General features: G+C 41.9%; 1 protein-coding gene across 1 annotated transcript; it reads left to right on the top strand.

Moving 5' to 3' along the window:
- The first annotated feature begins 604 nt into the window (after positions 1–604).
- LOC147197871 (uncharacterized) lies at positions 605–12,408 on the top strand. Its single transcript, XM_086124603.1, has 8 exons — positions 605–1,127; positions 4,191–4,469; positions 7,677–7,907; positions 7,991–8,161; positions 8,271–8,402; positions 8,482–8,648; positions 8,754–9,026; positions 9,438–12,408. Exons 1-8 carry the CDS (start codon positions 896–898, stop codon positions 9,612–9,614), a joined length of 1,662 nt encoding a protein of 553 aa, XP_085980729.1. The 5' UTR covers positions 605–895; the 3' UTR covers positions 9,615–12,408.
- The last annotated feature ends 15,287 nt before the right edge of the window (positions 12,409–27,695 follow it).

Genomic DNA, 27,695 nt, shown 5'->3' with positions numbered 1-27,695 from the left:
CAGTTGAATTGAGTTGAGTTCCCTCTCTCATTCACTCTCACATTTACCAATTGCCCTTTTCCTTCCTTTATTCTCTTTCTCTTATCACCTCCCCTCTTTCTCTTTCCCAATCATGTCCAACCTTGAGAGAGAGGCAGAGAGAGAGAGAGAGAGAGAGAGAGAAAGAGAGAGAGGGAGATAAAGAGGCGACTGAAGAGCTGCGACGGTCCAGTCACTGAGAGTAAAGTGCTTGGGATCCAAAAAAATAAAAAATAAAAAATAAAAGAAGAGGTGAAGTAATATTTTTCCGTCCTCCTCCCGGATGATCTTTTTACTTGTGAACCTGGAAGGAATATAACAGAAGAGATCTTTTTTTTCTGTCCTGGGATGACTATGGAACCTAATTTTGACTTCAACATCTAGAAGAAAACAAGAATAAAAACAAAGACTTAAAGGAAAGTAAAGATGGAATAAAAGCATGGGTGATTTCCCAAAGAAGAACAATCACTAAAAAGTATCCAAATATTTAATCTTAACTATATTTGCATTGCTGTTTATACCGACAGAGGTTAAAAACAACAAAAACAGGAAGACAAATAGGATATGTATAAGGAGCAAAGGGATGCAGGAATCCCACTTTGGAAAATGAAGGTAAAACGCAGGAATCTGCATTGAAAGAAAAAAGCTAATTTGTGATATTGACAGACTAGCAACCGAGTCAGAATCCCAAGGAACCAATTTTAAAATGGATGAATAAAAACATTAATTATTTCAAGGGAAAAGGAGAGGCATTTTAAAACGTTTAAAGTGAGGAAGGGCGGCCAAAAGACAACAAATAAAGAGGAAAGCGACAATAGAAAGTGATCTGAAAAAGCTCAAGGACAACAGAACAAACCAGGAGAAGCTCACTACGACAATGAAACATTCTCTCCTCATCTTCGTCCTCCACTTGGCAGCGCCGACGTTGATGGCGAAAGGCGTGCCTCAGGTGCAGCTGGGGCGCTGGGTGCGCTCAGGCCTGCAGTCCCTGCAGTGGGACCAGCTGCACCACTGCCTCCGCGCCTCCTCTCACTCCGAAACCGAGTGCCGGCGACTCGCCCACTTGTCTCCCTCCGCCGTGGCCGTCTACGCCTCTGAACCGCGCACAGGTGAGTGATCAAAGGTCGCAACTTTGATGGTGGGTGTTTGATAGCATCCTGATTCATTTTGGATTCATTTGAATGTATTCAGGGTTCTAAAAAGTATATGGTCTTTTTTGATCACCAATGTGGCTGGTGACTCCCAAAAGTTACAAGCAGGGGCGGGCTGGCCTCTGGGGAAGGCGGGGTTTACCATTGTGGGCCGCGACCCGTCCGGCTGATCCGGTGGTCCCACAGGTTGCTCGGGGCCACCGACCACAACACAAAAAAAAAAAGAAGGAAAAGAAATCAGAAACAAGTGTCGCGCTACAACTAACAAATCTTCTTGGCCACTAAAAATAGGAATAGGACACATCCCCCTCAGATATATGAGGACCACAATCCGTCCCCTCAATTGTGGCCAAATATGACAAAAATCTCCGGTAAAACAGGATATTGAGTCTACAATTATCGGTGCGCTAGGTACACAAGAATGTTGCAATTTCTGTGATACATTAAAAGAAAAACTTTAATGAATTCAATTTTTATGCCGATTAAAACTAAGATTGGCAGTTGCAAGAAAAGCTGGCTACAATTGGACTCATCTTCTACAGCTACATGGCGTATTGTTTTTGTGGTCACAATTGAGCCAGTGTAGTGAGAGGTGTGTGCAGCTCCCGGTATGTCCGTACTATCAACAGTGCTCTAAGTGGGAAAAGAAAAGTAGGTGTCGGTGCTCCACTTATTTGACTGTTTCCAGGTGAGTTAGGCGGTGGGTAACAGCAGATCATGAGGTGAATTAATTCATTAATATATAAAAGATAATTGATCAAATATGTCAAATACATGAATAAATAAGTTAATTAATGCCTTATGCCTTTTTGTTCTGTGCAATTATTGTTGACATCGATGGCAACAAATGAATCAGAAGTGCTAACATGTACTGTTAACTTGCTGCTAACAATTGACGTGTCACCTTGTGTCATCGTCATTGGTCCCAGTCTGGGTTCTCTTTTCAATTTTTTGGAGTCACGGCAACATTTATGGGTTGGACTGTTTTCAACCAATGACTGTAAAAATAACTTGTTTCAAAATTTCCACTCTAAGACAGTGGTTCTGCGGGAAATTTAGTTCGCTCAGTCGTCAACGAGTGACTGTCGTGATAGGACGTCGTCTGATTAAAAAAAAAAAACTTTTTTAAGACATGCTAACTATGTCAAGCAAAAAACAAAACAAAAAAAAAAGCGGTCCGACGCATATTTACAAATGGATTCACATGCATCACGGAAAGTGATGGGAGTCAGTGTCCTATCTGCATGATTTCTCATGCCAAGTTGAGCAACTCAAAACTGAAGGGGTTCTTGAATCATATTTTTATGTTTCGCTAATGAAGGGTTCGGTGAATGTTCATATGAAGTGGTTGGCTTCGGTACCTCTAACAAGGTTAAAAACCACTGCTCTAAGATGTTTATATTCTTCCGTCTTCTCCTTTTTGTCTTCTTTTCTGCCACACACTCGACTTGCGAGATCGCCTCGCCAGGGACAGGTGAATGACATGTACCAGTGCGCACTGAGAAAAAGAAAGAAGAGAGAAGTAGATCAAGAGATGGTACTGTGGGGGCTCATGCGAAGACCCGTTGCGCTGACAAAAGTCAATGTAGGCTCGAGGCTAAAACCACTTCAAGCACTCACTATCAATATCTACAACCAGAAAGCGAACATAGTACAAATTAAGTAGATGAGTGCTGGCTTTTCGGTTAACCTTATCACCACATTCATACAGTTGTAATTTTATGTTTTTTTTTTTTTTTTACAAGGCTTGTAATTATTATTCGTGTTTTATTTACATACATACGGTACATACAAACATACATACACTTTTGTTTTGGGGAACCAGCGACATTTAGGCAGCTAACACGGCACTGCCCGTGAGAGCTTCAAAACATATTCATTCCGCTTCCGGTGTACTATTTAGTGGACTGATGCCAACTTTACGATTGCTACAAAGCAACAGGTGATGCTTTCCCATCATGCTCTGTTGCATTTACAAGTAACACTTGTGATTGTGTTGCGTCTCTTCGATGTGTTATTGTGTATCAACAGGGTGTAACGTAGTAACAGTGGTGTTGTTTCGACTCCTTTATTAATTATTGTAACTTTTGATACGAAAAACAAAGGTAATGCTTTCTAAAATATCATATTGTGAATGTGTTAGTAGTACAGTTGTTTTAAAAGGTGCAAATGGCCATTATTTTCAGATTTCAAAATGGATCTACGGGCTTGATTCTCACCAAAGCAACACAAACAGCTGCCCGTCCAACCGGGAAATTGCCCAGTGGTCCAGATTACCCGCTCTGGGCCTGTTAGTGACTGCAACAATACTTGCAATGTCAACATACAAGCTGTCAATTTTCACGAATTGGGACATTTTCATCATTGTCATTTCAGTGATTCAGTGTCATTTAAATACACATTTCCACTGAAGTGACTTATTTTTTTTAAAAAATATGACTGGATTGGAACATCTCTCATATGTAAACAATATCACAGACAATTGGCAGATCGACTCTGCACAGGAAAAATAGCATCGAAAATGAATGGATGGATGAACGCGAATGATTTAATAATAATAATAATAATAATACATTTTATTTATAAGTGCCTTTCAAGACACCCAAGGACACTTTACAATCAGGAACAAAAACAATAAAACACAGAACGGGTTGAGCAGCGGCAGCCAGACGCGCCAGCGTTCACTCAACCCCGAAAGTCGGAAGAAACCACAGGGGAGAGAGAGGGGGAGAAAAAAAACACGCTCGAACGATCCTCATTTTGAGGATAGTTTTGAGTTAGGCAAAAAAACTCCTGCACAAGCATATGACAATTACAACAGGTCACAAGACATGAACGATGAAGGCGGTGATACAAGGGAGTGTATGCGAGTGTGATCGTCTGGTTGTGTGTGTGTGACAGGGCTAGCTACTCCATCAAGGTCATCTCACGGAGACGGTCCTGGCTTATCAGACTATGGCCGAGAAGGAGGGCGTGATGGTAGCAATGTCACCCGGATTTATTTTGTATGTTGTGACCCAGGTGTCTCCGACAAAGTGCTGGCCATTCTCCCAGACTCTTACTCGTCCAGTGGGTTGATCAGCTCCAAATTTCGGAGCGCTTTCGGCATCGGCCGATTGGCGAATGGGAGGGAGAGCCGACATAGGTACCAAGCGCCTTTTCTCGCCTCCGTGAGCCATGACGCGGTGCTGGTGCTGGACCCGAATCCCAGCGAGAACTTTGGACACCCAGTTGCCCTCTTCTACGTGGACTTCAATGTGACAAAGAAGAGATGTTCCCACCTGGACGGCATTTATCTGGGTGAGTCTGGTTGATTGGGTTTCAGATGCATCTGGTTTGTAATCAACACTACAATGGCATTCAGTGAAGCACAGATCTCCACCAAAGCCAGAACTTTCACAGATACCCAAAGCTTAATATATTAGCAAAAATGAAAATCTCGGCTCACCACCCTCTGCTTTGAAGCCTAGTCTGACTCACACCCCTCCACAAATGTGATTTTCATGTTCTTTGTCTTTTCGTGCCATCGGAGAAGAGAACAAGTCAAGTAATGCCAAAGAGGATATGTGTAATGACAAAAAAATTGAATTTACTGTGACACAAAACATGCTAGAGGGTGTTCAGTACAATATATGTGTTGCAATGTCTTTGCGTATGACAGGGCTTCATTCCTCACAGAAATTCCTACAAAATGCCACCAGATGACAACAACTTTCTTCTCCAATATGTTTGTCAGGTTTGTCCAAAGTGTGAACAATTTTATTCTTTTTTTGTGTGTGTTTGATGATACAGGGGAAAGTTCATTTATACATTTGGTTGGATTTAAATTTCAAATGAGATTGGTCAAAGAATTACAGAAAACAGAATGAGCCTTTTTTCAATGACAGGTGCACAACGCTGAGCATCCCGGTGGACGGAGCTGCTCCACCAACCAGCGAACTAAACTATTTGGTGACACAAAGCAGATTGCACTCATTGTAAAAATGGGCGCATCTTCATTTTCGAGTCGGGGCAATACTTGTTTCGCATGTTTACTTGGGAGACCGTGCTACGCCTCGATAGGCGATCTGGCGTATTCGATCGTATGCCCCTGGCGCATCTGGCAATTTCTTGACCAAAAGTAGATGAGATTTTGGACTAGTTAAAAATAGGTCTATGGAATGGTGCAGGTGGTGCAATGTAATTTTAGTGGATTTAAACAAGGTTCAGACAGACAGTTTCCGAGTTCCGCAGACTTGTGGTGCATGTCATCGTATTTCATTCATAAATATGACAATAGCATAGATCCCTCAGAATGTTTGAAGAAATAATTTCATTGAATGAATTAGTCTCATCTTAAAAATATTTTAAGACCAAGGGTGTAAGGCGGTCTCAAACTGCCCATGTCACATTCGCAGTTGTTTTCATCATCTGCTAGGGGAGATCTTGCAGTTTACTTTCCATCTCACAATGCCGTGTAATGCCGCAAACACCCTCTTCCACCTGCGTGAATTGAGGAAAATACCAAAAGAAAGAAAATTCTACCCATGTACACAGTGAACCTGTGCTCTGCACGAGACTTGCACTGAGCACGAAAATAGGGCCTAAGGTGTTCAACTTTTGAGGTTTCACTGTACAGTACGTCCAAATTAACATATTAACATATGAATAAAAGAAAGAGCAGGACCATTACAACATCATACTTCTACTTTGAGCAATAGCAAGTTGCAGTATTACACTTTCTGCTGCAATGGTGTAGTTTGTTGATTAAGTTGGTCCATGCATTGATGGCATCAAGTCATGTGAATGTTAAGTGGTGGCAATAGTTGCAGTAGTTGAGGTTTTCCAAACGTGGCCAAGCCTGCGAGTTTATTTTATTTAGTGTGTTTGAGTGAAGAATTCTGTCTTGAACTGAAGCAGAAGAGACAGTGAAAATCGGGGATGTTTGAAAGCACCCTTTTATAGCTCATCGTTTGATGCAAGACATCACAAATGCAGCTTTAAACAGGTTTTAATTTCGCATGATTACAGTTGTTATAGTTTGCGGCGGTGTACAATACTGGCTCACCTTGTACAGCGAAAGGTAAACCAGTTGTTAGTATTAAGTATTATTGTAAGCATTATCACTGTAAAAGTTTTTTTTTTTCTGAGAAATGTCAAAGCACTGATTAGATTCTGCAAGTGAACATCAGCAGCATTCTGGTCCATTTGAGGCATGCAGTTGAAAAGTTGCTGATGGGATGACAGCTTGCAAACTTGTGCTTTTTGGTGGTTTGAAAAACAACACGTCACAACAAAAGAGAGATAGGTAAAAGGCCATCAGGGACAGCGAACAAAGTGCTTCAAAGCATAAAATAGTCTTGAGGGGACAGGATGTGAACATCCGATCCCCACAATCCCAGTAAAAGAAAGTGGTAAAGTGCAAATTGCTGACCCCCCACTGTGAAAAGGGTTGCAACCAGATGTTAAGGTTGCCTGTGTGCCTCACGAAGACGCATCAGTCAATTATTTATACACACACAAAAATGTTATGCCCCCTGCTGGGTTTTAAGGATAGATTTTGGATTGCATATTTTTAAGATGAATTCTATTTAAACCAAAAAGTCTTTGAGGCAAGCAAAACCAAAAAAACAGCTTCCCTACTTGCCGCCTTTGAAACATTTGGGTTCAGAGGAATGTCCGTTTGTAGTCTCGAGAGAACCGAATACATACACATATTGATGAATCCACAGCCATTGACCAAAACAATTTGCTTATGGAGATGGTTCTATGGTCCAGGTATGTCGATCGGTTGTGTAGGTGTTCACAACCGCTCTCCAACTGATTGGAAATGGTGGTCAAGGAAATTAGATAAGTGTATGAATGGAAGGATGAACCCAAAATACACCTTTAGTCACCAACTGGAATGCATGGGCTGGCATGTCAAGCAATGTCAGCTCCTGAGTGCACACTGGGCTGAATAAAGAAGAAATGATGGATCACGCTCGACTTCAACAAGAACCCGCGTGACCTTGACGGGAAAGTCATAGGTCCTTCGTTGGATACAATCTTTCAAAAGCAACTCTTCTCACATCCATCCATTTTCTGAACCGCTTTATCGTCACAAGGGTCGCGGGGCATGCTGGAGTCGATCCCAGCTGTCTTCGGGCAGTAGGCGAGGGACACCCTGAACCGGTTGCCAGCCAATCGCAGGGCACACAGAGACGAACAACCATCCACACTCACAACTATGGACAATTTAGAGTGTTCAATCAGCATGCATGTATGTTTTTGGAATGCGGGAGGAAACCGGAGTACCCGGGGAAAGCCCATGCGGGGGATAAACACGCAAACATGCACACAGGAAGGCCGGATCCGGAATCAAACCCACGACCTCTGCACTGTGAGGTCCACCGGGCCACCTATGTGAAATATGTGAACAACACATTTAATTTGGACCACCGGGCCGCCCACTCTTCTCACATCCCATTATAAACGTAAATGAGAAATTCTGGATGGCAATTCAATGCTCTACATCTGCATCTTCAGGTGAGGAGTGTTTGACTCAGGCCTTGAAAGGTCGCTGTCAGAACCAGCTGAAGCGTTGGCAGGCCGGGCCCGAAAGGCTTATGGAACATGGGCATAGCTGGCTCGTGGGAGGAGCTCCACGCAGAGGTACCTTTAGCAGTCAGGTCAGTGGACGGCTCTGTGAGGTCCACTTTCTTCCCTTGGTGGTTGGAGTCGGAGACAGCAACCGGACCCAGAGACTCAGATGTGTAGGTAAGTTTCAAAGCTGCTGAGCCCGATGTGAGGACATGTTGATGTGTCACGCTGTAGATATCTCACATGTTTGCTTTCGACAGACCACACCGAATTTTCCAGGTGTCCTCAATTGGTGCCCATGGGGTCCCCCAGTTTGCCCGTTATGAGTTGCGAACTGAACAAAAACACGAGACGTTGTCACCAGCAGCCACTGGCCACGCACCTCTCCTGCCGCCTTTACCAGACATGTGACCATGCTGTGCTTATCTCTGGTATGATGCAAACCAACCTACACACTGCCGGCAAATCAGATTTTTCGCCTCACTGACCAACGGTTGCCGGAAGCATGATTCTTTACCAGTTTTTTTTGGTTTGCGTCAGGCGGCTGGCGGCAGCAGATGACATTTCAGCGACATGTGCAGAATCTTCAGAGGTTCTACAGAATGCTGCGTATCAATGGTTTTCACAAAGACCACATCAAGACCTTCTTTGCCAGCAGTGGGCACAATCCAGGTAGGACTCCCAACGGACATTCTGCCATTCTAAAGTGGACGTTGTAGGTAACTTCTTTGTCCGTGTTCTTCCACTGCAGAGGAGCTGGAGGGTGCCTACTCAGCCACGGAGAAGGCGGTGATCCGTAACCATGTGTCGTATGTCTGCAGGAAACAACACTGCGCCGACTCACTGGTGCTCTACCTGAACTCGCCCACGCGCAACGATGGGACCATGCTCCTGTGGGACGCCAACCTCAATGGCATCGTAAGATAGGGGGAAACACATAGCCAGATACTGTTGTCGATCAGATTGAGGCTGAGCACTGAGCAACTCCAGTGAAGACTTTCAGGGAATTGTTTCTCCTTTCAGGCTGATCTGAAGGAGCGCTACTCAGTCAATGAACTCTTGACTGACCTGGCCGGCTGTCGGGCAACTCGTGTTTTGTTGTTCGTGGATCAGAGCTACAGCGGCGTTCTGTCCAAAAGGCTGAGAGGCTCTCAGAAACATCTCAATGTAGTTCTAATCCCAAACCAGAAATTGTTGACTCAAAACTACCAGAACCAGCGGGTGAGCATGAGCTGGGAGGACAGCAGATGGGCACGTATTGGTCCGTCAACATGCTTGCTGGACTACCTGGAGAAGGTATTTTATTGCAACAAGCTAGACACCTTCTCTCAACAAATTCAAATTCAGTCAACGAAAGCTTGTTTGGAATATTTTTTTCCGTGTATAGATTCGATTTTTTTTCTGTTTTATAAGTGAAATAAAATCTATGATGAGACAGTAACAACCTTACTTAAAAGATCAAAGAGCTCATCTATTACTGCTCTTGCCACTACGACTACTACCTTGATTTCTTTCTTTCTTTTTGTTTTTACTCAACATAATATTCTTTGATCTATTCATCTCTACTCCTAATTTATTTGGCTTGATTACAGAATCTCTCAGCATTCCTGCATTATACAACACTGTCACGGAAATTTTAAACAATATCAAGCACCTCCACCCCAATGTCGACTTTTCCTAATAAAAATTGTAACAACTTTACTGCAGAGTGCGGGTGATTCCCACATGTCGGACCAGTGGGCCGGCCTCTTGAACATCACCCTGGCAGGAGCTCCGTGCAACGCCACACCTCCGCTAACGGACAGCGAGATGAGGCGATGGTACCAGGGATGCCAGAACCTGCCGACCGCACTTTGGCACAGGAAGTACCAAAGCAGCAACTAAAAGAGGGAGACACAAAATGACTGACCAGACAGGCGGCGAGAGAGGAAAACACCTCACTTCCACAATACATGTTAGAGTTAATCACATGCATGTGTAGATGGACAGTAGAAGCAATGTGTGTGTGTGTGTGTGTGTGTTTAGTGTGTCTTTGCGTGCGGGGATGTATGTATGTGTGTTTTCTGCCCTGACGCTGAACTCGGACTGCAACCATGGAGATGACAGCTCATCCCAAGGGGGCATCCTGAACCTGAACGCCATTTGTGTGCGGAGGTTCAGCAAAAGGACAGCGCTTGGGTCAGAGCTAGCGTGTGTGTGCGTGTGTGTATGTGTACGTGTGTGTGTGTGTGTTCAACATTTCACAACCGATCATCACTCCTATTTTAGTCCGCATACGTTTTTTTTCTTCCATTTCTTTGCTTCTTGTTTTCGTCCATCACTCACCCCTTACCCATGACCTCACCCACTGACCCTTTTATCGCACACTCACCTTAACTTAATCATGCACATTACTTCTCTAATTTTGCAAATTATTTGAAAACTTCAATTCCCAAAACATATACATCCACTATTCGAATCTATAGTGTTGCATATCCGCAAATATCTTGTCGTCACTTTGACACAAACGATGGGAGGCCATTATTCAAAATAAAATAAAAAACAGAATTATCAAATGAAAACCAATTACATAAACAGAGAACAATTCCATACCTTTACTCCTGTGCGTGGCTAGAGCACGATTTGATTGCGTAATAGGTCCAGACCATTTTAACAGAGGTATCGAAAATGAATGGACAAATGAATTGATTACCGTTATTTGACAATTAATGTTAAGGGGGAATAAGAAGCAGCACAGTGGACAAGTGGTGAGCATGTCTGCCTCATATCTGAGGGTTCAAATCAGGATTGTACCCAGGTACTCCGCGGTTCTCCGAACATTCCCCAGCGACATGCAAGCTTGGTTAATTAAAGACTCCCAAATCGTCCAAGAGTCTGGTTGTGATCGTCAATGCTTATTTGTCTTTTGGTCTTTTCCTTCTAAACGACTTGCTGGGGACCAGTCCGGGCTGTACTCAAAGTCAGTTCGGAGAGCACACAGCTCACTGGAGAGGCGAGTGGAATAAAGATTGTCGTTTCAGACACTGATTCCACATAGCATGAGATCATTTTGACTATCCACGGGGAACTCATGTTTAGTAGGAGTTGGATTTCACTCTTTCACTTTCGTCATACCTCTGAGAGACCTTTGTAGTAGACCAGCGCGTCTATAAAACTATTCTGTGGCGTTTGCTCCGTTGAGTGTGTGAGAGAAGTAAGAGTTCTGCCCTGAGCATCACACACTTCCCGAACGAGACAAACATCACCTTGATGGACTAAACTCCCTCTTCACATGACTCCATGTGATTTTTTTTTTTAAACTTTTCGCCCCTGGGGCGGCGGCATTACGTTTTGACATAAAGATGTCTGTGATGAATCCTTTCAGGAGTGCATGAATTCTTGGCAAAAAAGTGATTTCACTTCAGGGGAAGAAAACAGAGTTCAGTTGAAATATATTTTTTGTGACACCAGTCCTGGAGCTTTTTTGTCATGACCCGTCAGGAGTTACTTCCTGTTTGTATTCTACCGTCGAAAAAGAAGCCACCTTTTTAGGGGAGGCATTTATTTTAAGTTGATGAAGCATGCTGTGAATGCTTGAGGAATGGCATCCAGTGGGACTGCCACTACGAGAGGAAATTTGTTGTTCTCGATTTCTAGCCTCCAATTGGCTGGCCACGAGTACAGGGTGCACTCCACCCCTTGGTAAAAAAATCAGATGGGATGATGGGCTCCACCCTGTGATGAAAAGATCAATTGTAAATAAATGAATTTATCCAGAGGAAAAAAGTAGAAAAAATAGGCTCCCTCTGGTTTTATCAATTTTTTTTTCAAGCAGGAAAAAAAACCAACAGTGAGAAGACAAAAATAAAATCTAATTCGAGGTATCTTGCATCCCAGATTTTAAAACATGGAGGAGTGTTTCCGTGTCCCGACTAAAAGAAGAAGTGTGAGGGGATGCGAAGGACATGGAAGGAGGAGCTGAGATTGGCCTGCAATGATCATGATTAAGATATGAAGCACTGCGACTGCCCTCGCTTCTACACCGGCTGGCCATGGCTTTTTAATAAGGGCGCTGCTCCTGTGTGTGTTGGTGTGTGTGTGTGTGTGTGTGTGTGTGTGTGCATGTGTGTGAATGACAAATCACTAGTGAACACACTCTGGAAAGAACTCATTACTGACAATGTGTTGTCGAATCGTTTTTGTCGTGTACCTGACCTGACCTCCTGCCGTGTCTTTTCAACCCTCAACAAACAACATCCACTACCTGTACAAAAGCGATGTGACACATTCCGCCTTACGAGAAATGGAAAGAAAAAAAAAATCCTTATATAATTGTCCTTTGGGAAGACTTGTGGCGTGTATGAGATTTTTTTTTTCATCCCAATGTCTGACGGCCAAGCATGTCTTGACCTTGCCCTGTGCACTGGGAATGGGAATCCCTTCTAGCATATTTAAGAGGCGTGCCTCTGCTTTGCGTTGATGTTTGTTTACATAACGTTTAAGATGGAGGCTTAGGAAAACGTTCCCAAATGTGTGGATTGACAGACCGGACCATCCACCAAGATTGTGTCCAAAAAGTTACTGTGTATGCAATTCACAAGTTTGTGTACAGATAATAAAATGACAATTAAGCAGAAATGTTTCTAGTGGCATGCAGTATTTCACAGAATGTAGTCAATAAAGATCTGATAGAAACCGATCCTGTATGTCTGCGCTCCACTTGTTCAATGTCCATTCTTTTCATCACCTCCTTTACGCATGTAACTTAATGGAATGACCTCGTGTGAACGTTCATGGTCGTTTCTGATTGGTCATTCACACTCCAGTTTTGACTCGTACATACACCATGAACCCTGATTTTTAGTTCCTGAATAATTTCTTTAGTCAAATCGCTTTGATCTGGCCACTGTCATCTGATTGCTTCAGTCAGGCACTCATGATTGGATGCTCAAGTTTATTGGGAACAGTTTGTGGGTTCTTCAACTGGTCACAATTCCAACGTGGCTGCTCCAACAGTACTGATTGGTCACTTTTGTTTGTTGGCTCTCATTTTTTACTTTTTTTTTTTTTTTTTGGTCACTTCTTGGTAACAGCTGATCCTATTTGAGCACTCCTGATCTCTTTCTTGTTTGGGAACTCTCTTTTAGCTGCAGTTTGTTGATGCAGGTACTGCCAACTTGTCGCTGTTGAATCATCGATCCGATTTAGCCGCGACAATTTGGTCACTCCTATTTGGTCACAGCGGATTGAATGCTCTTCTTTGGGCACTCTCAGCTGGATGCTCCTGACTGGGCAGCAGTTAATGAGTTGCTAACAAAATAAAGCACAAATATAATTTTGGAGCACAGCAGGAGTAGTGTAGGAAAGTTCAGTTGTCGTTACGAAAAGGCAAACAAATTGTGCATCAAAACTGGTAAAAAAAAACTATGATAAACTTGTAGTACTAAGAGGCTCTGGCATGGATACCCCATTAGAAATGGACCATTGGTCCATTGCCATGCGTATGGTTAATAACCCCCCCCCCCCCAAAAAAAACATGACGTGTTATGTGCCTCGTGTTTTTCTAGGGAGGTCCCTTTGAGATAATGTTCTCACAGCAACGCGCCATCTGTCTCTGTCAAAGCCACCCTCAGGCCACTCTTATAGTTTCACTCCAAACACTAACCTTTGACACCAGCACTCACGGCCCATCCATGATGTTATTACCAAAACACGACCAAGTAACACAACCAGCTCAGTGAATAATGAGTGGCTTGACTCTTTGACACAACGGTACCAAATATAGCCAGTCTAATTAACGCACAATCGAGAAAGCAGAGCGATTGCCTAGCTCCGAAAAGATCCGTGAACCTGCAGATCGATGCTTGTGATTAGATTGGTGTTGGCTCTAACAACATCAGTTTTAAACTGTTGAAAATATTTAGGGTTAGGTATGATTACTTTGTTTCTTCAAATCCTTTCATTCCTCTCTTGCAACGGTGGGCAATTAATTCTGCAAAATTTTGTGCACCGACCATCAACTCATTGTAGCCATTGCTAGTCAGAACTGCAATACATATACAGTATATATGTATATAAATCTCTCTCTCTCTCTCTAAATCTATCTATCTATCTATATGTATATACAGTATATAGACAGATAGATATATAGATATAGATATATATAGAGAGAGAGACATATATGGATAGATAAGTGTAATAAGTATAATATTATTGACGGTGTATGGTACAGAGATGATTCATTATATCCCAATTTGTACAGTATATGAAGCTGTAGATTTACATTTAGTACAAACAGGCCAAACACGATTGGCCCTCTTCCCCTCTAATTTTGCTCAAATTAGGACTATCGCTGTCATTTTTGTACTCTGCATTTTAGAAAGATAGTTGTTAGAAGGGGTGTAAAAATATTACCGGTAATAAAATAAGTGATAAGACAAATAAATTAGCACCACTTCAGACACAAGTTGTAGTTCTAGCTCGCTAGCTCGTTTGTATGAGCGTCCATACGTCAGAATATAAAATAAAAGCACAGCTTTCAAAATAAAAGCCACGTATATTTTACATTTTTCTTTGACTTCATGGTTACTGTGAGGTCAGGTTAGAGACTCACTCATACTTTGCCCAGATCTGCTCTACTCAATGCCTGGTGTGTCAGCAAATTAAGACAAACACCTCCTTCATTTTATGATGAATATATTATCTGTCTGTATTTCATGTTGTGTTATCTCAGTTCATAAATGCTATTGTTCACTCACAGACGTTAACTGGTAAGCCTATTTAAAGACATTTGTGAACCAAAACAGTATCACCTAGTGCGCTTTGATTTTTGCTGCATATTTTATTTTACTTTCATTTGACACATATGAATACTATTCCTAATATTGTATATCTGTGCATAAATAAAGGCCGAGCCACCAATGACCCCATAATTACCCATCTGCGGCTGTGGTCCCAAATGATCACGTGCATTTTCAATTCTGTATTTTTTTGAGGATGAAAGTGTTCACCCTTTCATGCACCCTGTAACCTGATAACATGATAAGCTGTCCACTGTAGTAACCTCTGTCCCTGAAAGGGTTAAAAAAAAAAGAGTGACGGGAAAGAAGCACAGGCAAAGGCAAAGATGCTTTAAAAAACAAACAAACACGTTGCATGATGTAAAATGCTCATGCAGACTTGAAGCGACTTTACTATGAATTAATAAAAACACAAGTCTGCCACTGTCTGGGCCACCAGACGGGATGAAGGAGAAAGAGAAGTTGAGAAATGGATGATGCCAAGAATTAACAAGAGGGACTTTTTTCCCCCCCACATTTTATATATATATATATATATATATATATATATATATATATATATACTGTATATACTGTATATATATATATATATGTATATTTGTACATCTTTTCTCAGTGTGTTGACAGTGATCCTTCGCCGTGATTAACCGGATTTAGTTGTGGGCGGTCTTTGGAAAGGCCGCTGAGCTCAGCTTGAGGACGGGATGAACATTTACTTCCCCACTATGTGCGATCATACGCTGGCGTGTGGCCGTGGCGGCCGGTGTATTCTGACGCCGCAGGTGAAATGGGCTTTTTCTTATGTTTACATCACAGGCCAATATAAAGATGAATGGTTTTCACACAGACACACACATAGCCTCCTTGTCGACTGGGACTAATCAGTCACACACAGAGGACCAAATTATGTTTTGCAGGAATATTAATGTATTTAATTTACACAGATGCATACCAATACTAGTATGAGAACCTATACCGGTACGTAAACATTCTACAGCCCTATTCTGTATGATGACTTTAATTTAACTTACTGTATAAGAGGCCTGATCAGGGTGAATTGATCAAACTTGGTGGTGAAATTCCTGATTATTTACATCAACTTTACATGGTCACAAATTGGACACAACAAAGAACTTTGGTGTGGCGCCTGCTCGTGAGAAAGGAAGTCTTCCTGCTCATCTCTGATTTCAAAGGACTGTACGCCTCAGCAGTTAAAGTGGCTCTTTGCGCGCGTGTGTGTGTGTGTGTGTGTGTGTGTGTTTGTTTTTGAGCCTCTGGGTCTGAAAAAGACACCAACAGATTTTAGGGTACACATGCAAAAACAAACACCCAAGGATGGCTTTTGATCTGTAGATTAATCAGCAAGCGGAGTCGGTCAAGCGTGTTGCTCGGTCTCTCTCTGCCTCTGCATCTATATAATTTATATTACTGCAATCCCACATAGTTGCAGAGTGCTTAAAAACAAAACAAATCAAAAATAAGTTTCCTCAAGTCAAAAACAAACAATGAAAAATAGGAATTAAAGGTGCGGACAGGCCCTCGCGCCCACTGGACAGAGAACATAATTAGGGAGAGCACCAGGAGCTGATTGATTTAATCACTTCCAAGTTAACCTTATCACTGCATGCTCAGGCCATTAATAGGTATAAATCAACTTTTGTTCGGGTAAGTGCAGGGGTAAGGTCATGCGCCAACTCTGGCAGTGTCAGCAATGACTGGATTTCTTGGGGTTCTGCAAAAAAATGCTCATCATACATCTACAACAGTAATCTGGGCTAAATTAATAACATTCATAGATGTAATCTACTGTGTCAATGCTGATTTTGTTGCTTTGACTGAGTTTTTGGGGCTTCACTGGGTAACACATGTCTTGGCCATGAGAATGAAAAATGTTTTCAGGTTTGAGAGATCTTGAAAACAACCACATACTGTATGTTAAATGTGGACTGTATGGGGTGTCTGGATTATTGTCTGTGAGTATAGCTGCTATACTCACAGACAAAAATGTGCTATACTATAGCACATCTTGGAGAGGCAAATGAGAGAAATCGGATTTCAAAATGCTCACTTTTGATTGACACAAAATGAACACTAGCTTTAAATTTGTGATTGTAGTATATGTGGTGGTGTGCAACTGCACTGAATTCCACAGAGAGCAGTTTCTAATATTTTGCACCAAACTATTAGAAACAACATGGAAAGCTGTGTATGAACTTGTGAGAACATTATTCAACTACTCGGCTGAATTAAAGCCATGGCGAACAATTGAAATCCTCTTCATGTGAACCTTTTTTAAAAATTTGTTTTCAGATATAATCAATCCATCCATCCATTTTCCGATTTGCTTATCCTCACAAGGGTCACGGGGGGTGCTGGAGCCTATCCCAGCCGTCTTCGAGCAGTAGGCGGGGGACACCCTCAACCGGTTTCCAGCCAATCGCAGGGCACACAGAGACGAACAACCATCCATGGTCACACTCACCCCTAGGGACAATTTTGAGTGTTCAGTCAGCCTGCCATGCATGTTTTTGGAATGTGGGAGGGAAGCGGAGTACCCGGAGAAAACCCACGCAGGCCCGGGGAGGCCGGAGCCGGAATTGAACCCAGTACCTCTGCACTGTGAGGTCGACGCGCTTAGCACTGGACCACTGGGCCGCCACAATAATTATCTAAATGAAAATAAATGACCACTTGAAATGTATCAGTCTGTATTGCACTCAGCAATACTATTCACTTTTTGAATTGTAGTGCTGAAATAAATCAGCTGCTTGATGATCTTCAAATTTTTTGACGAGCATCTGTATATGAGAAAATAGTGCGTCTCATTCAAAGAGGGAGTCAGCCGAATGTCACTTTAAGATTCCGTCTGTTGCCGCTCTGCTTGCACGACACGGATGCTATCTTTGGATGGCCAAACTCAATATTTCATAGAAAACCTGGGTCACAGGTAGAAATATGTCTCCCCCACAGAGACTGCAGAAGCCTGCGGCTCTTCGCGCCATCCATTCATGTTATGTTGATGGGTATTTTTTATTTACGTTTTTTTCTTTTCTTGTACTATGCTAAAATTTGAGATCCATGTGTACACCAAGGGTAAATGAAAACATGAAAACACATTTACAGGCTGTCCCAAAACATAACACGATGCTATGATATCTAACTGGAGGGTTTATTTTTGCAATAAGAATAATGGAGTGTGGGCTTATTGTGAAAGGACTCTATAAAATATAAAGTTGACAAAATTATGTCAGCTATACTGTATTTCCTCAAATCGTGGCTCTTGATCGAATGAACTCTTTCTTGCACCCCGTAACCTAATAACACGATAAGCTGTCCACTGTAGTAACCGCTGTCCCTGATATGGTTAATGCAACATATCAGTGAGTTGCTGAAGGCTTTGTCAACAAAAGCCTCAAACCAATTAAATGTCTCTTACTACATCAGAAAAAAAACATGACCATTTTTGTGATTATGAATTATTGTGTTTTTATTTATGTAATTATTACACCGTAGCTCAGTCTACAAATATTTACAAGCATAGATGTATGAACTGTAACTACACAGTAATTAAACATGTTTTAACCCAAGGTGTCAAAGTCAAGGCCTGGGGGCCCAGATTTGGTCCGCCACATCATTTTATGTGGCCCTCAAAAGCAAATCAAGCATGTCAAGTTCTATGATGCTTGCTAAAGTCCGAACCAAAATTTCAAATTGTCATATGTAATCCACAATAACAATCATTATTCTTGACTTCTGATTTTAAAACTAGTTATCCATCCATTTGTTGTGCGCGGTGTAATATGTGGAGGTGGTTAAACATTTATAATGGTTTCCCAAAATTCATAACGGCCCTCCAAGTCAAACTGTAACTACAATGTGGCCCGCGAATAAAATGAGTTTGACACCCCTGTTTTAACCCTTTCAGGGACGGCGGTTACTACAGTGGACAGCTGATCATGTTATCAGCATACAGGGTGCATGAAATGTATCTTCTCAAAAACTCGAAAAGCATCATAACATAACACTGTTTGAACTTTAACTCTTGACATCCTAGGAAAACTAAAGGGACATTTGATTTGATGATGTGATGGCACCATGAAAAAGGATCCTGTATTTCCACATGCTCAAAATGTGATCTCTTTACAATGGAATCGATTAATACTGGATTGATCCACCAAAGACTATTTAATGATATTGAATAAAACTTTCAAGGCACGACCGATGCAATTTCTAATTGGTTTTTGTTTTCACTATTAGGATGATGACTGAATACTGTACACAGGCCTGCATATTATCAAGAGGCAGCTGTCAGGAACAGACAAAGTGTTCCCTCAATCCAATATCAGAAATGGATGGAGCCTTGATCAAAAGACAAGAGTCCATCTGGTGCTGCCATTGAAGGCTTAGCCAGCAAACAAGCCTCATGAATGACATGATGTTATGATGACATCCCTTAATCCAAAGCATCGTCAACAAACATCCAATTTACTAATAAGATGCGATAGAATCAACCCTCAATGTGCAATATTTTCGGTGCCAATGCAGGGAATTATTAAAGATAAATAACTTTGAGCTCCGGCCTCCCTGTGTGGAGTTTGCATGTTCTCCCCGGGTCCGCGTGGGTTTTCTCCGGGTGCTCCGGTTTCCTCCCACATTCCAAAAAGCATGCATGGCAGGCTGATTGAACACTCTGAATTGTCCCTAGGTGTGAGTGTGAGCGCGGATGGTTGTTTGTCTCTGTGTGCCCTGCGATTGGCTGACAACCGGTTCAGTGTGTCCCCCGCCTACTGCCCGAAGACAGCTGGGATAGGCTCCAGCACCCACCGCGACGCTTGGATGGATGAACTTTGAGTGGCTGGATTAAGAAAGTGTCATTCATGAAGACATTTTACAATGATTACAATCCAATTCTTTCAACAAATTTTCATTTCTAAAAATCCAGGGCAGAGTTTGCATGTTCTCCCCCATGCCTGCGTTCATATTCTAAAAACATGCGGGGTCGGTTAAGTGAACACTGTAAATTGTCCGTAGGTGTGAAATGTCAGTGTGAATGGTTGTTTGCCTGCATTGAAAAAAACAAAAACAACTCTTTCTTTGGATTTACTTAATTTGGACATGTACATGATTAAAATGTCAGATATCAATTGAATATGTTTGAGGAAAAGAGGAGAAAATGACTTCAGTTGACCACTTTTTAATCATGTGCAGTACTTTTTTTAGTGTGTAAGTGCTCTGTGATCACACCCATGACCCTCACGAGGACAAGGGATTCGTGAATGAATGAATGAATGATCATTGTGACGGGCCTCTACCATATGATTAAAACCGGATGTCTTTGGGTACTGCTTTTATAGACAATGCAACACGAGCGCATCCTGACTTGTGCAGTTGGAGTGTTTGGGGAATTTGACAGATCGCACTGCTCCATGTTGGACAATTTGGTGGCTGAAAGTAGATTACATTTTACGGCTGCTGGAAGCAGATCTAAGTTGTGGCGCAGGTTGTATAAACGCCATTTTGGTGAATGTGATCGAGGTACTGGCCAACAAATTCTGTGCATCATGTGGGGGATGCCATCGCATTTCAATCATAAATATAACAATGGCGTGCATTGAACTCATCCTACCTCAATGTAGAAGTCAATTAATTGAATTCGTTATTATATCATCATCTTTATTCTTCTGCTTGAGCTAACTAGGATTGTGTCAACAATAGTACACGGTGGCTCTACAGAGTACATCCTCTTGCTGAGCAACCAGACATCTGTTCCTGTTTTGTCAAACTGTCATCTTTTCATCTAACGGCAATCTTTTCATACGTCCCTTTTGTCGACTGTAAGTAATCCATCTTCTTGTTCAACACAAATGTCATCTTGTTTTTATCCCGTCAGCTTTGTACCACGTTATGTCATCCATTTGTGGGTGGAACAGGAAGGTGTTTGCCAAGCAATGTCATAACTGCCCCGAGTGGCATTTTTTAGGTATTGCAGCAATTACGAAGAGTTTTTTTCTGTCCACTGTTGTATGACTGCCGTACTTTTTAGATGTACTGGAAATTCAGTCCACAATTAATCTGTTCTGTAACTACATTCGCAAACTGAAACAATCGCCAAGCAAATCACTGTTTCCCTTTTAAATGAATGGAAATAGATATAATCTGTTCTAGCCTAGAACAAAGATATGTTTTGCATTTTGTAAGTCATGGGTAGCTGGATGGTTGTGAGCAGTCACCCTGTCACAGCAGCTCAGTTAACGCAGTTAACGCTCAGTTTATTTGTGCTTTCTACCCTTTTGAAATGAGGGGGTTTTCGTGTCGGGTTGTCACATTTGCACTTTTCCAAAATATTTATCGTGATTTTTTTAATTTAATTTTTTTCAAGTTGACTCAGCTAATTTTGTGAGTTATGACTTGCTTGGCAAAAACTTCTGAAAGACTCAATCTGACTTTGACTTGAATTCCATGTCTCAACAAGTCATTCTCTGTCCATTTGAAATTTGAATATACACTGCCGTTTCTTTTTGAAACGAGTTCTTTTTTTGTGGTCATGAACACCGTACACCTGGTAACCCGGCAACCAGTAGGCTATGCTACGAGACTCGGGCTCAGACTGCCTCATTGAACAAGTTATCATGGGAGTATGCCAAAAATGAATACATTTGGATCAAAGGGTTATCTTTTTGAAATGCAATCAAACCAGTGTTAAAAATCATCCTCAATTAATTTCGTTCATTATGACTTTGACCCAAAACCATCATTAACAAGTTTGGATTCTTAAAATCACAACGGTTTCAGAAATGAAAACATCGTCAGAAAAAGCTAAAAAAAAAAGACCAGCTTTAGTTCCTGTTTATCAATTACTCACCCAATTCCAACTCAGTCAAAGAAAAAAAAAATCTGGAATGGTTGGGGCAATGGTGCTAATATTTTTATGCACCAGACATACTTATGAATTCCGACATATTGGAATATTTTTCGTCAAGAAGTGGAAGCTTGGAGGCCCGAAGGTAGGGTTGCCCAATACATCAATTGGGATTGGACGGATAGCCCACGGACTGGTCCCAAGTCAATCACGAGGGGTGTAGGGAGAAATGGGAAAAACAAAATAATTTTTGTGTCCGTGTGTATGTTCGTGTTATTATATATTTTTGTGTTAGTGCACACTGGACCCTATCAGTTTCACTTTCACCCCAAAAAATATTTATAAAAATAAAATTAAGTCAGAAAAGCAGGTCACCCTTAATCAAGTGGGGCATGATCTGTATCACCCGAAGTTGTTAGCTGTCGGAGTCTGCAATTGCAACTTGCCACCAGAGCTGTTGGAATATATCTTTTTATTATTATGATTATGATTATTATAATTCTCATTCAAAGTTTGTTTCATGTACAATTCACCGATGGCACTGGCAAAGAATGGGAATCTGGAGCGCCAGGAGAAGCATTTTAAAACGATACACGTATGTATGATAGTTTCTGCACTTAACGTGCTGCAAGAGTGCATCCAAGGTCTCTACTAAGGTTGGCAGTGATTTTCTTTTCACAAACTCACAAACTTGAATCTGCTTTTTCTGTTTTGTTCATGTTGGGAGCCATTATGGCTGTTGCTCATCATGACATGCATGCGTGCGTGCGTATGCGCCAATGTGCACGGGTGCGTGCGCCGTAATGTGTCGATCGTGGGAGGTTGGTTGCTTGAAAAGTACATTTTCTGTCAACAAAGGTTGGGCACCCCTGCCCGAAGGCATTTTTCTAACTATGGATGTACACAGTGGACAAGTTCCCCACTTTTAAAATTCACATTTATACGGTGGTCAACTGGTTAGCGCGTCCGCCTGACAGTGCAGAGGTGCAGGGGTTCGATTGAGACTGTGTGGAGTGTGCATGTTCTTCTCGTGCCCGCATGGGTTTTCTCTGTGTACTCCGGGTTCCTTCCACATTCCAAAAACATGCGTGTCAGGTTAATGGAGCACTCGGAATTGTCCCTGTGTGGGATTGTGAGTGCAAATGGTTGTTGGTCTATGTGTGCCCTGCGATTGGCTGGCACCAGTTCAGGGTGTCCCCCGGCTGCTGCCTGAAGACAGCTGGGATAGGCTCCAGCACACCCGCGACCTTCGTGAGGATAAGTGGCTAAGATAAATGGATGGATGGATAGATGTAATTAAAGTTGATAACAATTTTTTTTTCCAGTGTACAGAATTATTTCTCCGGAGCAGAATTGAAGGTTATCTTGCAAAATGTCACAGAGCGATATATATATATATAATATGTTACTATTTTTGGTATTGACAGTATCCATATCTGGATCGTTCCCCCAACCACTAAGTTTTGGTCATTTTAGAGGTAATGCAATGCACCTCTCAAAAAAATGCTTTTCATTGGACAATGATAATGCGATTTTATGAGCAATTTTTAAATTACGGGGATATATATTTTTTAGATGTGTTAAAAAATACATTTGATGTACAGGATATAAATTATATTAGTTGTCAGCAGCTTGAGGTAATTTTTTGTGTGACTTTGTGCACATGGCATGAAAAAAACTGTGTGTGTGTGTGTGCGTGTGTGTAAGTGTGTTTGTGCTTGTGTGCCTCGATGGGAAAAAGCCTCCCCCAAGGCTGATGCATTCAGTGGCCCTTGACATGGTAAACAGCCACATGAATGTCCACAAAAGTGCCGAAAGCACCTTAAAGACGCAGCAGGCTTGGGAAGTGGCAGTAAGTCAGGTCTGTGTGTGTGTGTGTGTGTGTGTGCCTGTGTGTGTGTGTGTGCATGCATGTGTGTGCGTGCCTGTGTGTGTGTGTGTAGCCAGCCACCGCACAGGGAGAACATGCAAACTCCACACAGGAAGGCCGGAATCGAACCCTACACCTCTGCACTATGAGGCCGACGCGCTAACCAGTCGCCTACCATGCTGCCCTATATAAAAAAGACGAATATATAAAAGAGATTTCAAAAACTATTCTGTTTATCCAGTATCTACCTCGTTGCTCCCCCCCACCCCCGCCCCTTGTTTGATGCGACAACACTTACTCTTGCTAATATTAAATTGGAGAGTCGATTGAAGACACGCCGAGTTGCTATCATGTCACCATCACTTCTCTATGACCTTTCACTTCGCGGCTTCATGAGTCTGTGTTGTTCTCCCTCCTTGCCTTTCAAGCCGTCTGCTCTTTCTGCAAGCAGCTTGCCTTTACACACACACACACACACACACACACACACGCACACCAGTCACACTGTGAATAAATCATAGTAAAAGGTTACTGAATAATGAATGCACTGAGTTCAGACGCCAGATGTGTATGCCTGTCTGTGTGTGTGCCTTTGAGATGTAGCGTCTCAATAAAAAGGAAACAAGGCATTTATAACACGCCCCAGCTACACACACCTGTTCCAGGATGACAAACAAGACAGAACGTCTAGGAACGTTTCAAGGAATCCATTTTTCCTTCAAGTCAAGAAACAGGTGGTATAAGTTTGTTTCCTCCGTGCTGTTTTAATTTCTGACATATTACACAAGACCATTATGCATGCTTTTGGGGTTAGAAATCCAAAAACGTAAAATTGTGGATGAAGAGGCGGTCAACATGAACTGAGGCTTTTTCCGCATCACAGCACATTTCAGCAATACCATGCTCATCTATCCCCCTAGTAGCTCTGAGAAGTATAGGTGATAATATCATCGTCAGTGACTGGCCGATAAGACGTAGGCAATCTTTCATCTTTTGTGCATTATTTCATCTGGGATCGAACTGACAAAAAAGTTCAATGGAGTGTTCTCCTGCTGTTAAAGGGTCACAGGAAGCAAGCCCTCATGCTAATCGTGAAAATCTGAGAAATTATGACATGACCCCACCAAAAAAATAATAAAAGTTTAAATATTGTCTTAAGATGTCAGAAGATGGTGGCAAAGGTGGCTAATGTCTGACGAAATGAAGCTCATCACCACACTCCAACACTAGTTATGAAGATGCTTCAAGACGGTGCCAAAGCAAAACTTTTATACAGGACATTGGACATTGCATAATAACAGCAAATACGTGAGGAGTTTTTTTGTTTTGTTTTGTTTTTTGGGTGAACAATGGCGAATAAGTCCCCTCACCCCCTCCAAAAACAGTCGGTAGATAGGCAAATTCACAACAATCTGTTTCATATTTTATGTTTTGGGGTTGAGAACAATAAGAGCACACTTGTGCCAAACCTTGAGCACACTTCTTCCTAACATTGCACTCTTTGACTGAGTTTGAATTCAATTTGTTGTGGTGCTGCTATATACCTGGTCACACACACACACACACGCGCGTGCGCGCACCCCCCCCCCCCCCCACACACACATTTGTGATGATGTACATTTTAGCGTGACGTGTGGTTTGTCTGATAATGAGTTCTGTTTTTTTAAAACAGTGGCTAGCATTAGCTGTTTAGCCAATGTCGACCGGCTAGCTACTTTTGAGGAGACTACGCCTTAGTGTAAAAAACAAAACAAAACCAAAATAAAATCACACATGAAAAATGTGTATCTTGTGAATAAGCACTCATTGAAAATAATACATTTATTGAGAAGGCACGAGATCTGAATGGAAACATTACTTCCGTTTTGGCAAGCTTCATGTATTTTTGGCATGTTATATTGACAAGAATGTTAGTTTTGGGGTAACGACCTACAATTAACTCACATTTGAGGGTGTCTGAAGGTATAAAAAAAATAATTCGGGATCCTGAAACCCCCCCCCAATAAAAAACAAAGTTTCATTTTAATTTGATTGGTTGTGTCAGGAAGGGCATCCGGCTTAAATATGCCAAACATCTCATGTGAGTAACTTGCTCTGGCAACCCTTGATTTGAAGGGACTAAGTCAAAAGTAAAAAAAAAAAAAAAAACGGTTTTGAAACATCAGTATCGTGATAATTTACAATGAATGGCACCGTTTGATTCCTGGTTTTCAGGACTGCAGCTGGCGTTATCTGATTACTCGGGGTCACCTGGTGAGCTAGCAAGATTTCAGACACGACTGAAAATATATTTTCAATCAATAATGAATCACTTACAAATAATGTAGAATGATGATGATTGAGGTAGTAAAGTAATGTAGGGTAACTGCGATGGAGATGAAAAAGAATGGACATCCTGGTGGAACATTTTAAGTACCGTATTCTTGAAACTAAGACCTATGAATTGGCATCAGAAGGCAATGACGCACAGTTGCACGCACATTCTAATTCATGACTGTCAAAGAGGTGCAACTGGAATGAAATGAATAAATAGATAAAGAGAGAGGGGTGGAAGAGGAAGAGGAGAGAGAATAACAAAAAAGTGGAATTTAAAAAAAAAAAGGTTGAAGAAAGACTTGAATTTGCGTGCCTCTTTAACGTTCTTCTGCAGGGGGTATTTTCGACTCATTGGCATGTTGAGCTCCGAAGGAGGGGGTCTGGGCCTGAGGGACAAAACGTTCGTTGTAGTGGTGTGTTCACGCCAGCAAAAGGCATCTAATGCTGCCCTAAGCATGAGTGGCAGGAGCGCCGACCTTCCAAAAATGCTCCAACTTCCTGTCCTTGCGACACAAAGCGGGGACTGCCTCCTCCTCTTCCTCGTCATACTGGCTCATGCTTTCATGTCTCTCCAAAAGCCAAATGCACACTTTTCTGAAAAGAAACTGGAAAGCTGACTTTGTTGGAAATTGAGGCCTGTGCCAAAACCTGTATGCTTTAGAAAAACAAAAAAACCTTTCCAATATAGATTTTACAAGCACGGGAATTTTCACTTGTTTTATAGAGTTTATGTTCTGGAGGCAGGAAAGTTCTTGTACAGTTGGATAAGAGATTCACCTTCCTGAAATTAACAACCACAAATCTTTTACCTGCCTATTTAGGAAAATGAAACTGTGAAGAAGACTCTTCTTTCATAACATTACCGAGCTGCATCAGACGGGCTGGGGGGGAAAAGACCCAGAGCAACGTTCTGGACTGCACTGCCTGAAACACAACAGAGACACATTAACACAGAAGCACCTACCAACAAGCCCAAGCCAAAAGGTTAGCAGAGCTGCACCGAGTATGATTGGACGCACGGATCAGCGATAGCAGTTAGCTTCCGGAAACGGATTCGGAGCTACTATAATGGAGTCGTTCGCTGTCATGGTATTGTTCCGTTTTTGTTTCAGCTCCAGCTGGAGTTGGGCGGGACGTTCCCTCCAGCGACACACCGGTTTCTTGTTCCAATCATCACGATATACAAGGACTCCGGCTTCTGCCGCGCTTTGTCGGATTATTGATCTTGCTCGCTGTACTGCCTTAAGTTTCTAGTCCTCATGCTCATGTTCATAGTAGCTCTTCCCCGCTATGAATCTTGTTTCATAAGAATTTTTGTTTTCGATTTATTCTCGACAGATTTTGGTTACGCGTTTTTGGATCTCAGCATGAGTTTTGCAAGCGCTTTATGTTCATGTCTTGTTTTCCTGGCTCTTTGTTGCCTGCGATTTCTGTTTGTACTTTGTCGGTCCTTCGTTTTTCTGGAAAGATATTTTTGCGCCCTGCGATTGGCTCGCAACCATTTCAGGGTGTCCCCTGCCTACTGCCCAAAGACAGCTGGGATAGGCTCCAGCACCCCCCGTGACCCTAGTGAGGATAAAGCGGTTCAGAAAACAAATGAATGAATATTTTTGCCTTGCATTTTATCTGTGTCTATGTTTGTGGGTTCCGAACATCATTTGGTTCATTCCCGAACCGTGTCATTCGCAAAATGTTGGAGATTTGTGTATGTATTTTGTGTTACCTCCATGTTCCACTTACACTCATTATATGAGCTGCTGCTTCCTTGAAATACTATTTTTATATCCTCAGGTGATTGCTGTTTTTGTTTTTTAATTGGGCAAAAAAAAAATCATTGTAATTTCTCTCCAAAAGTCATGTTATGAGAAGTCCTATTTTTTTTACCTAGAATACTTAATATGACAATGAAGTATGATTTCCTTAAAAAAATTGTGATATTACAAGAAAATGGTACAAGAACATGGAAAAGGTTGCAGTATTACGAGAAGACATTTTGATGAGTGAATATCAAAAATCCCATACACACCTGAATGCAATTGTCTGAATCGAGTGGCCATCCATAAATCTTCAAGACATTCCATCTAAATTCTCAGATATGAAATTACACCAAGATCTTGAAATTACTTCTCAAACTATTAATT

The sequence above is a fragment of the Hippocampus guttulatus genome, chromosome 11 (assembly GCF_054856545.1).
Source record: "Hippocampus guttulatus isolate MCC_2025c chromosome 11, RoL_Hgut_1.0, whole genome shotgun sequence".
In the NCBI taxonomy this organism is placed as follows: Eukaryota; Metazoa; Chordata; class Actinopteri; order Syngnathiformes; family Syngnathidae; genus Hippocampus; species Hippocampus guttulatus.
Note: the sequence above shows the minus strand (reverse complement) of the source record. Positions and strands in the feature narration are given on the sequence as shown.